This window comes from Lytechinus variegatus, chromosome 11, assembly GCF_018143015.1.
Source record: "Lytechinus variegatus isolate NC3 chromosome 11, Lvar_3.0, whole genome shotgun sequence".
Classification (NCBI taxonomy): Eukaryota; Metazoa; Echinodermata; class Echinoidea; order Temnopleuroida; family Toxopneustidae; genus Lytechinus; species Lytechinus variegatus.
The window spans coordinates 27,438,646-27,451,328 of NC_054750.1; the positions used below are offsets into that span (position 1 = coordinate 27,438,646).

The 12,683-nt window shown below is 38.7% G+C and overlaps 1 protein-coding gene across 1 annotated transcript; it reads right to left on the minus strand.

Moving 5' to 3' along the window:
• Positions 1-1,080: 1,080 nt before the first annotated feature.
• Positions 1,081-9,429, minus strand: LOC121423984 (cytochrome b-c1 complex subunit 6, mitochondrial-like). Its single transcript, XM_041619543.1, has 4 exons — positions 9,351-9,429; positions 4,530-4,583; positions 3,142-3,303; positions 1,081-1,962 (listed from the first exon to the last, which is right to left on the minus strand). Exons 1-4 carry the CDS (start codon positions 9,393-9,395, stop codon positions 1,930-1,932), a joined length of 294 nt encoding a protein of 97 aa, XP_041475477.1. The 5' UTR covers positions 9,396-9,429; the 3' UTR covers positions 1,081-1,929.
• Between the last annotated feature and the right edge of the window lie 3,254 nt (positions 9,430-12,683).

Below are 12,683 nucleotides of genomic sequence, written 5' to 3' on the forward strand. Positions count from 1 at the left end.
TCTTTCCATTTTTTTCTTCTACATTCTGCTCTAAATCTCTCCTCTTTTTAAAATCTTCCTCAAATATTCTCTCAGTTCAGCTTTCATTTTAACTTACTATTTTTAATTTCCTTCCATCTTCTTTTTTTGTGTGTAGTTATGTTCCAATAATTGTTTCCCCCTCAATTTCCCTTGCACGCAACCCATTCCACCTTCCAATTCTCTTCAAATTATCTTGCACTCTTCTTTTTGCTATCTTATTTTCCTTTTCCATCTTCTTATTCTATCTCAAACTTTACCTTCAAGAAGACTTGTATTTATTTCACCTTTCCATCATCTTATTTTCCTTTCTCATTGCTTCTTCCTTATCAAAATCTCTTCCATGTCAACTGTTGTCTTATCATTTCCAATTCACTTTGCGTATTCCACTCTACTATTCATATTCCTCAGTTTTATAAAAACATATCACCCCAATAATTTGGCAGCAATATTCATAAAGTACACACAATACCAAGCTTCCGTGTGAACATAGAATCAAGTCATGCATGAATGAACATGCACAGAGAGATAAAATTGTCATTTTTTATAAGAAATAGGAGTCAGTCACTTCCTTTGCCAAAAACAACATTACAGACTTTTTTTGCTGTTAAATATAAACTGTGCTCACTCGGCCATGACTTGACATTAACCTGAATTCTAGAGAGGATTTTTCATATAAATACCATCACTGAATCATCACTGATAATTAGAAAACAAAGACTCAATTGAGAAAAGCGGGGATAGGTGATGGCTGCTTTTGAGTCAATGTTTGGAGTCTTGCCATCAGACTCGAAACAGCAAAGACAATACCTTTGCTGTATCACAAATCCTACAAAATTACATTCAACACTTTTGACAAGTTAAAGTTTGCCCTACTTACCCATGCATGACTTCATGATTCAATCAGAAGTTGGTAAATGAATGTAACAACATTCCTGCCAAATTATTTTGCTCAAACCGAAAAGTTTATGGTATTTTGAAAAGGGGGGAGTTACTTTTTTTTGTTATGTTTACATGTATACATGACACTAAACACTTAAAAATCCACCATATCCAATAAAATGCATGTTTTTCATATTTTAATTCATAACAATACATATAATTCATCTGTGCACAAATTCTAACTAGTAAACATCCCAGCTTGCCGTGACCCAATATCTGCAATACATCTCTCTCTATAAAACACAAATTTGTAGAGGTATATAATATTCACAAAATACAAAATCAATTGTTTAGAATTGATACGACGACCAATCATCTCAGAGAAGCAAGAAATGCATGATACTTCACAACAGGAAGGGAATATCAATCCGAATTATAAATAAAACTTCAGTAACACATTTGGTACAAAGAAGAAACTGACCTGATTCCAAGCAAATTAATTTAAAATAGTCATTTTCTTTATATCAAACATATTACTGGGTTAGTAATACATGTATAATGAAGTCAATAAATGCAAATTCATTTTCTGATTCACATTTGTGGATAGCATTGATGGATGCTCAAACAAATATTTTACTGACTTTGAACATTGTTTATAGGCAGGGAAACGCATAACACAGAATACAGAAATTAGATGTGTTAGAACGTCAATAATTCTTCTTTTATCTAAAAAAGACAATGCTCAAGAAGAAAACAAAATAGAAGATCGAATATACTCGGAGAGAAAGTGGATAAATCTTGAACATTGTTTGATATGAAGTCACATATATCCTCTTAAAATTTATTGCTCTCATTCATCTTTCGAAGATGTATGCTGTGCAATGTACTGGTTCCGTTCATCAAATTTATAAGATGTGTACAAGCATTTGGTCGATACTGGGAGCATGGATGTCTTGTTGTCATGGAAACAGGGCAAAGCTGGTAATAGGAGGTCATCATGGAGTGAGAAGGATCACCCAAGGATAGCCATTATTTATAATGCTTGAACGTCTGTGGTGCAACCTATGGAATGTGAAGAAAGAATAAGACAAAGCTTTATTTCGAGTAAAGCTCCTGTCACGGACGATCGTATCATAATTTACAATTAGTACCGGTATTCATGTCTTACATGTACATTGCATGTAATATATAGCTTTTATGAGGGGCCGATTATCAAGTTGCCTATTCAATGCCGCAATATATATTATCCCGGCTGTATCTGTAGCAGCTAAAGGCACTTGGTGCATTCAAGGAATTAATTGGTATGACTGTAGTATCAGTGCTTGCAACGTAGTACAAAAACTACCCCTGACCAAGACTAAAACAATACCTAATATAAATGTCAACATAACAAAACCAAATTTCATTTAAATTTGTTTGGATAGTGTATTTGAAAGTGAGGTCTTGCAAATTTTTATCCAGACCATTATAATGCAACGCACAAAAAAAAGGAATCAAGAATTATCAATGTCGATAAACAAAATTATAGTAAACTATCAATAATTCTTGAAGAGATGTCTCTTGGATGCACTGTATATTGATAGAAGCATGCATGTATAGCTGATCATGACAATACCTAAACCATTATTCTCCCTCCATTCATTTACTTAATACGTAACCATCAGAATCCGGAAAATAGTGATCTGTTCCCCCTCCCCCCAAAACCCGCCCCATGTTTGAGAAAATGAGGAAAATAGAAAAATAAGGAGAAAAAGAAGAGAGTCTGGAACTGGTGGGCCAGTTCAGTTTGCCTCAGGAAATTTGAAAGGTCCAGGGCTTGATCGAATCCCACTGTGGCACACACGATCTAATTTGCCAATCTCCAGCCAGGGCTCCATAACACAAAGGTTTGCGGTGAATTGCAAATACGAAAGAACCGCACTGATTGGTCCCTGGTCAGTCAGTATTTCAAACCTGATGCGCGTGTAACATTGATAGTGATTGGTCAGTTCATTTAGCGAATGATCGCTAATCTTTGTGTTACGGAGCCAAGGTGTAGAAAATGGAAGATAAATGGGTACCCCCACGTAAGGAATTACTTAAATGCTGGAGCACCTGGTCAGGATAATCGTGCTCAAGTCGGGGTAATAGTATGCAGCACTTAGGAAAATTGTATTACCGGTAAGTGCTATGTAAATGTTGCCTATTATCATTATTATTACTAAACACTCGAAGAGACTATTGATAGGGCCGAGTACTCACGCAGTGATCAACACAATGGAGGAAATCAAAGAATTCTTCTGTACACGTCTCCTCTGTGTTTGATTTGGAACTGACGCGGTCTGTGCAAGTATCGTAGGCATCCTTCAAAGCAGCACAGTGTCCGGATGTCTCGCACTCCTCCCTCATCTTATCTCTTGGGTCCTGACAAAAAATAAAAATTAACAAAACTTTGTAGAATAAAGATGGGGAATCTTTGATCAACCGGACTTGCCGGCAGTAATTGCGAAACAAATAGTCAATTATTTTTTCACTGATGTTGTTAAAGCTACAGCAAGTCCTTGCATCTGAATGGCTGAGAGCATATCATTAGCCCGGGGGGGCCACTTCCATTCACGAGCGGATACCATGCGCGACCATGGGGTCTCGAAAAGCACCCTAAACACGTAATTTCCATATTCTGAAAATGCACCCCTTAACAAGTATTGGCATGTGAAACTGTACCCTTAACAAGTAATGGAAACAAAACGATACTCTTGGCAAATGTTTCCTGAAATGAACCCCTAAACAAGTACAAGAATGTTTTATTGTTACGGGTCCTTCGGTCGTCGGCTTTACCATATTTGGTTTAGTACGACCCCACCTTCTACACCTCGCACAAATCGGACTCTAAACATGAAGTGTTGGGGCAAAAAGGACATCTTTTATAAAACATTTTAATTTTGTTTTATCATCCCCGCAAATTCGACCCTAAATAATTTTCCTAGCGAACTAGATACCCTTTTTTCAGAATTTTTGTTTTTGACACCCTTATCACGTTACGTACGTAACGTGCCCTATCGTGAAAAAGACATCCTTTTTACGTGTTTTTTTGGTCGCGCATGGTATCCACTCGTCAATGTAAGTGGCCCCCCCCCCCGGGATCATTAGGTAGAAATCACTGACAAGATGTTTTATGACACTGCCTATTTATAAGAAATTGGTTTCCCCGTCCACTCCTTAAAGCTTGTCCTCAACGTTGGTGGTGGGCAATCGTTACCGCCAATCAGCAAAGATGTACTACTGATATTACTGATGTGATGTTGAGAATTGGATGATATTTTAATAACAGCAGTGGCCCATCTGTGTCAATCTATAACAATAACATCACATTCTACAAGGAATAGCATTTGTTAGAATAACTTCTAATGCAACAATTTCCATTGACCATACAGTTTTTTTACTGTGGGTTATTATCTATTGAATCCATTCCTCCATAATTTTGACAAACTGAAGATTTTCGAATAAAAAAAAGCAAACAAAATGTCTTGGACATTTTATTCATGGATCAAATCATCTCATTGTTTACTTGTAAAAGTACATGTGCATGTAAACAAGAAACCACAACAGATGTTTAAGTAGTGAATGAAATATATCATAATCACACGTACCTCAAGTTCTTCCTCTTCTTCCTCATCATCCTCCTCCTCTTCCTCCTCTTCATCCTGAAATAAAAACAAATAAATGAGGTTAAAATGGATTTGATCCACTCCAGTATACGAACTCCAACTGAACCAAGCCGATGTTATTCATTATCATGTTCATTCACATTATACAACCACAGAGCGGCACATGATTTGCCACAGATGGAAATGATATAAGTGATGAATAATATGCAGCAACACTGATTCTATCAAGAGCCATTCTGCAGCTGTTATGAATATGACTTGGAGTTAAAACTCCAAGTTAAAAGGCCCGTATTCTGAAGTCGGGTTTAACGCAGGTTTAAAGTTGTGGTTTAAGTATGGATAGCAAATCGTTACATAAATTAATGACAATAGAGATATATTTCAGCTGATTTGGCTCTCAAATCATTCATAATTGTCTAGGTAGTATAAGTAGATGATTGTCTTCACCATTGAAGAATCAGGAAAGAGCACAGTAAATATAAAGATAATCGCTAGAGGGTATTCATTTGTCTCGCAATCTACTATGGTCAACAAGGAAATTCGTGATCACTCTCGCAAAAAGTGTTCACTAGCTTTCAAGTTCACGAGCTTTCGAGTGCCGCTGCAACTCTTTTTATCAAGTGACAAGGATTGTCCGATATCGTACTCTATTTATACTAATCTCCAAGACCATACGCACAAGCGCGAGAACAATAGGTGGGCACTGATCCGTTGTGTGATTGGTCAGGAGTTATGCAAATTATATGCAAATACGCCGTGTGTCGGCAATATGCAAATGAGACCAAAATTGGCGGGCTCGCTAGTTTCCCGTGGGCGGGGGTTGACTGGCTGAGCGGTCCCTCGATCGGGGCCGGGAACGATCGGGTCGGCGTGCACTGCCAGGTAAGGGGGTATTGTGCTGTCGGATGGTTCGCATCCAGAAATCGGGGATGTCGATCCCGCTGTCTCTGTTGAAGTTGTTAGGACAAAGACGTATACTAATAGCCTCCTTAATCCTGCGTGTATACCAATGTCTTTCTTTGGCAATGCAATGTACACCCTCCCAATCTGGGTGGTGTTGCTTCTCCCAAGCATGTTCTGCCACCGCGGATGTGTCGGTTCGCTGTAACCGAACATCGCGCTTGTGTTCAGAAATGCGTTCAACTATCGGTCGGGCTGTCTCTCCGATGTAAGACCCGTCACATCCCTGGCAAGGAATGTTGTATACTACGCCATCACGTCTGTGATCAGGGATAGGGTCTTTGGGGCGTACAAGCTGTTTGCGTAAGGTGGTGTCCGAGCGGAAAACCGTTCGGATACCGTGACCTTCTAATCGGCGTTTAAGTTGTTGTGAAAGGCCATCTATGTATGGCAAGACTGTACAAGTCTTGAAAACCTTCTGATCCCTTGGTGTTTGTTTTTTCTTGAAAGTGTTCTTGATAAAACGGCGTGGGTAGCCGTTGCTGGCCTTTCACAACAACTTAAACGCCGATTAGAAGGTCACGGTATCCGAACGGTTTTCCGCTCGGACACCACCTTACGCAAACAGCTTGTACGCCCCAAAGACCCTATCCCTGATCACAGACGTGATGGCGTAGTATACAACATTCCTTGCCAGGGATGTGACGGGTCTTACATCGGAGAGACAGCCCGACCGATAGTTGAACGCATTTCTGAACACAAGCGCGATGTTCGGTTACAGTGAACCGACACATCCGCGGTGGCAGAACATGCTTGGGAGAAGCAACACCACCCAGATTGGGAGGGTGTACATTGCATTGCCAAAGAAAGACATTGGTATACACGCAGGATTAAGGAGGCTATTAGTATACGTCTTTGTCCTAACAACTTCAACAGAGACAGCGGGATCGACATCCCCGATTTCTGGATGCGAACCATCCGACAGCACAATACCCCCTTACCTGGCAGTGCACGCCGACCCGATCGTTCCCGGCCCCGATCGAGGGACCGCTCAGCCAGTCAACCCCCGCCCACGGGAAACTAGCGAGCCCGCCAATTTTGGTCTCATTTGCATATTGCCGACCCACGGCGTATTTGCATATAATTTGCATAACTCCTGACCAATCACACAACGGATCAGTGCCCACCTATTGTTCTCGCCCTTGTGCGTACGGTCTTGGAGATTAGTATAAATAGAGTACGATATCGGACAATCCTTGTCACTTGATAAAGAGTTGCAGCGGCACTCGAAAGCTCGTGAACTTGTAAGCTAGTGAACACTTTTTGCGAGAGTGATCACGAATTTCCTAGAAAGCCAGTGAACACTTTTTGCGAGAGTGATCACGAATTTCCTTGTCGACCATAGTAGATTGCGAGACAAATGAATACCCTCTAGCGATTATTTCAATCCGCAATAATGAACCTATTTAGTAATATAAAGATACATACAACTAAATAAAAATTTTGACAGTTTTGGCTTCCCATAATTTTAGCACAGAGTTAGACCATGGTCTAACTTAAACCTGACTTCAGAATATGGACCTAGCAATCAATTGATCAGTTTACCAACCAATAGCAACCAAATGCTACGTTTTACACTACCGTAATCAAATGTTCACTAGATGCCAAAATATCGAATCATTCGAAGTATCGGACAAAAATGACTTCAACTCCTTCCCCACAACTATACTTTAGGTACCCACACTGGTGACAGACATGCATGCATGTGATACATGAACTTACATGTACCATATATCCATTACCCAGGTTGCTTAGCAAAATAATATTCCAGGGATTAAATCCATGATTTTGACTTTCAAAGATTCTTACGACCATTGCTAATTTTAGACTCCTAAAGATCGATGACCCCCCCCAAATCTTTTAAGGGGGAATTGATTTTTGCCGGAAATATCGCCGAGATAAAACATATTCAATCTATCTTTAAATAAAAGCTGTAACAGCCCCCACAGGGCTTCCCCACAACAGATATTTGACACCCTTCCAAATATGGCACTCTCGCTCAGCCAATTGAATTGCAAATGTGTGCTGTAAATGCGCTTGTGCTCGCTTTTCAGAACAGAAACGCGCAAACCCTACAGACAACTTTTTTTAGACAAAAGAGGTCTGTTTGGTAAGTTTTTACCGATTTCTATATCACAATTAATGATAGTAATATTCAGTTGCATTTGCCCTGCTGAAATAAATTGATTTCTCAACAATCAACCAATTATTTCAGGGATTAGAGCACGATTTAAATTGCCAAAATTGATCATGGCGCACAACTTTACATGTCCAATATTTGGCAAAAAACCACTCACACGTATTGTGAGTTTAGCATTCACCTGGCAAAAACAAGCTTCTGGTAGTAAGTCAATAATTTCCGTTTACCATATTTTTTTCAATTTTATTTGTTTATGACATTAATAGTCAACATTTGTACCACAGAAATACATGGTTTTTATTTGATTTAAATATGATTGCATTTTTGGTTTGGTCTGATTATGTTTGAGACTTTCTGATATTTGCCAAATTTGGGGACTTTACTCATATAGATCAAAACTCCTTCTTAGTCTTTCTGCTCTCTCCTTCCTCCACTTTCTTTCCCCTCTCTAGATCTAATGCTTTTCCCTTCTTTGAATTTATTTTTCCTTTTTTATCTCCATTTTCCTTCTCTCCTTTTTTCCCTAACATATTACGTCTAAAGTAGAGTTTAGGCTAAGAAAGTTTATCCCTTCTTGTTCTTCCCTGAATAATTTTTCTCTTCCCCTTCCCTGGCCTTTCCTTTGTTCACAAGAGGGGGGGGGCTGGCTCTGCACCTTGTCATTTTTGCCTCATGTGTCATGTAAATCACCACAAGCACAGCTCACAGGCGAGAAATTTACAATCATCAAACTAGTGACAAAAGCACAGTGACAAATTGTGTACAACGGAGAGCGGATCGTGAACGCTAGCGATCATGTAGGCCCTACATTTTTTGCTTATTACATTACGTCAGCCAGCCACTGCCGAGAGCCAATTTATGAATGAAAATATAGTAAGCATGCACATTGCAAGCCTTCCATAGCCCCACACAGTATTCCACCAAAACAAGTGTGCAATTCTCTATCACCTCGTACCAAATTCGACCATCGACCTAGAATTTCACTTTCCTATTTTATATGAATTCTGAAAGGTATTCTCGGAGGATCTATTTTCTCACCGATACCGCACAGGTAGGCGAATTTCGATTACTTCTTGCTTTTCCGTCAAAATCTTACGAATTAGCGTCGATATGGCATCGTGTTCGTTGGAATTTGTGGAGTCTATCGCAACGTACACAAAAGTCAATTGGCTTCCGGGTTTCGAAGCGTCGCGTTAATAATATGCATGAAATTGCAGAGTTTCGATTGATACCAGAGCGATCCAATCACGAACCAAGACCATTTCCCGCATACACAACGTGACCGGATATCGCTATCCAATTATCATTATCGCTATCGATACTTCCGCACGCAGTCCGAATGAATTATTTTTGGCGACCAAGTGGTCATGACGTGATCTGCGCGATTGACCAATCAGTGGTCTCCGAATCGCTGTGCGGAGACGATCTAGGCCTATCCGTTGTACACAGACAGTCTATGGACAATTGTTCGTTGCGAAAAGTAATTAAGATAAGTTTACCATACGCGTATTCGAAGGTGTGGGACCAAAGTAAATGAAGAGCAGGCCTTTTCTTAGTAAGAATCTTACGTTCCTCAAATCACAAGCTTTTTAAAACTTATTTCTACAGAAAATAATAACTGTATATTTAACCAAATTGATATTTAGTATTTATGCCTCAAAATCATGAACCAATCATAAATCATTTCGAAACAAAAAACTCACTTCAGGAGGATTTCCGGCCAGAATTTGTTCGTCGTCAATCGCCATGATGAGAGTTTGTCGGTCACGTACCGGTGCTGAACATGCGCGCGCACGCATTTTAGACGAAAGGCGATTGGTGAATAATTTGACGCGTACGCCGGTGCGTACATTGACCAATAGTGATATTTGTTTTACAATTTTTTTTATTAGATTCTCCCAGTTACATCAACATTCTCAAAGTCCTCAAACAATCATAAACTGACAAATATTTTCGTAATCATCATGGTAAAATCAAAGAATAAAGAATACCACTTATATCTACATAAAGAGATAAGACTGTAAGGGTTTACAGACATACACAGTATTGTTTGCACTAGAAGCTTTCATATATATTACTGAGGACTGCTTGATACATGTAATAAGGGAGGGGAGTGCGACTTTTGGAAAGCTGCTAAAGCTATGGTCTTGGTTATGAGTTATCTGTAGAATAAAGCCTTTTAATGTTATTGTGTGACTCTAAAACTATCCTGTCTGAAGTCTGGTTCTTGTTCAGGTATCTACCCTTTCAAGACTTGTAAATTGCTCGCAGTCCTATTCCCTTTACTGATCAGAAAAGAAAGAAAAAAAGGAAAGAAAATGAAAAGAATAAAGGCAATAAAAACAATAAAAAATCAATTAATGAATGAATCTTTAATTCGTTTCAATTCCGATATCAAGCGACAATAGTATATAATTGCAATACAAGCAAATAGCAAAGAACAAAAGTAAATATTTACAGGATAATATACAGGGTAATTATACATAATACAAGCACAACTTTTTTTATGGAACATTAGTAACACCCATGAGAATAGATAGAAATGAAAACGTTGTGACCTACAAGAAGCTTAGCTTGGGATCCTTAGGCCACCAGAATGTTAAAAACTTACATTAGCAATCATTTTAAAACATCATAGAGCAAGCAAACAAAAAAATGGAGTAAATAACCGAAGTACAGATAAACATATTTACAAAAGACATTAAAAACTTTTTAAAAGTTTTTTAATAAAAAGTAACAAAAAATGTGAAATGCAGAAAACATACAAATTCTATCAGACCTAAACTATAAGAATCTGAAATTCGAAAAGAAAAAAGAAAAGAGGAAAAAATAAAGAAAATAGACAGAGCTCTATTTTTGCATAGATAATTGTGGGAAGAATACAATTTGTAAAGTTAGACGAGATATAACAAGCAGGCATTCTGATCTAAGTATTTCTTCAGTAAATCGGTCTTTAACTTGTTTCTAAAAACACTAAGGCTAACTGATTGCTTCAATGAAGAAGGAAGGAAGTTCCATAATTTTGGCCCTGATACCCCAGTCAGCAAAGTATCTGGGGCCCGTGTGGTTATATATGGGCTCATCTGGGCTTGGATATGGGCCCCATGTGGGCAGCTTATATGGGGCCCATATATGGACTTTGCACCATGCATCCAAACCATCCGGGGCCCATATGGGCCATGTGAGTTTCATATGGGGAAAATCTGGTCAAGCCATGTAAACCCCACATGGCCCATCTTGGCCCCATATGAAAACGGTACTGTGTTTTATATGGGTCCCATAATGCATGTGGGCCCCATGTAGGTTCACGATGTTTTAATCAATTAAAAAAACTTTTTTATTTGTGTCATTAAGGTGACTTTACAACCCAATACTCTAATCCTTATCATTTTGTCATGTCTTATAATCCTACATTCTAGCCCTAAATCCTATCCTAATCCTAACCACTAAATTTTGTTATTGACTTCTATATAGAGAGCGAGTTTGCTATACTTGACAGGTTATGGTTAATAACAATTTTCAATATTTAACCTTGAAAATTTTCTCCTGAAATTAAATGTTTCGATTTTTAATTCTATGGTAATTAATTACACACTTTTCTGAAACTTTTCATTGTGGAATCATTGCATAAACATAAACATATTAATTGTTGTAGCTGTATTAGCTAAAATTTTGTTGTATTGAATATTCATGAGTGCAGTCCAGATCTAATGCGGCCACATGGCCCATATATAACCCATAAGGGGCCCAGATATTTTTAGCCATATGGGTTTTAAGTGGGCCAGCCAATATGGGGATTAAATGGGACATATGGGCCCCATATGGCCCACATAAAACCCACATGGGGCCCATATTGGCCAAGATACTTTGCTGACTGGGACCCTGTATAAACAAATGAATTGAGCCGAAAACTAGTTTTCACCAATGGCAAGTGGAGAAAAGAAACTTGTCTTGTATAGTAAGAATGGATTGGTCATTTCTAACAGACAATGAATAAAGAGCAAGTGGAAGTTCTCTTTTATGTAATTGATACATAATGCAACCGATGTTGAGACAGACACACCACAAAACCTTCTTAAACTATTTTCTTAAGCCACCCCCCCTCCCAGGCGTGGTTCTAAATAATTTTGTTTTTAGGGGGGGGGGCTTGAAAAATTTTCGACGTTGCCAAATAGGGCCTACAATGAAAAATAAAAATGATCTGTTCTGGGTAGCCGCTACAGACCAAGCAGCTAGTCCCCCTCCCCCGACTATGAAAAACAATATTTCTAATATATGCGAGGGAGCGTCGCGATCGACGCCTTTACCGAGCAAAAAAAACAGGGCCTGATTTGTGTTATAGATGTAGATGGGGGCATTATAACGATATGGGGGGGGGGGGTAGGACTGGTTATCAGGAATTGGGTTTGTATTAATTGTTATATAATTGACGTTTTAACTCTAGGCTTAAAGCTGCCGTGTCTTGTCAAAAGCGCTCCGAATTTTTGTAATTCTTTCGGATATTTTTCTTTAGAGAAGGGCTCTGTCGTTACTCCATGATTGAGGCTAAACTGAAAACATATAGTTAGGTAATTCGGGAGTGCCGATCCATGTTCCGAATGGCGGCGAGAGAGGGGTATAGACAATGTTCAAATTTTTCGGCTTAATTGCTCTGCGCGCCAATTAATTTTTAATGTGAAGCACACCGAAAAATTACAATTTATAATATGTTTAATTTATAGTATTTGCATGTCAAGACTGATGGATTAGCGCTTTCGGATGTTTTATCAAACACATTTTTGCAAAAGATTAAAAAATTATTGGGCATGAGGGCAAATCGATATGTTTGCCGCATCCCCAATATTTTCATGGCGATCTCGCGCCCTGCCCCATGATAGAAACAACACTTACAATGTAGCATGTTATCTACAGTAGGCCTATGAGTATGTGTATACTTTTCTGTTATTCAGGGCAGTGACCTAATTGGGTCGTATTCTTCTGCAGCCTTTATTCAAGTTGAGTATCTCATTCAGTTTATTTAAAGATGTTACAGAAGT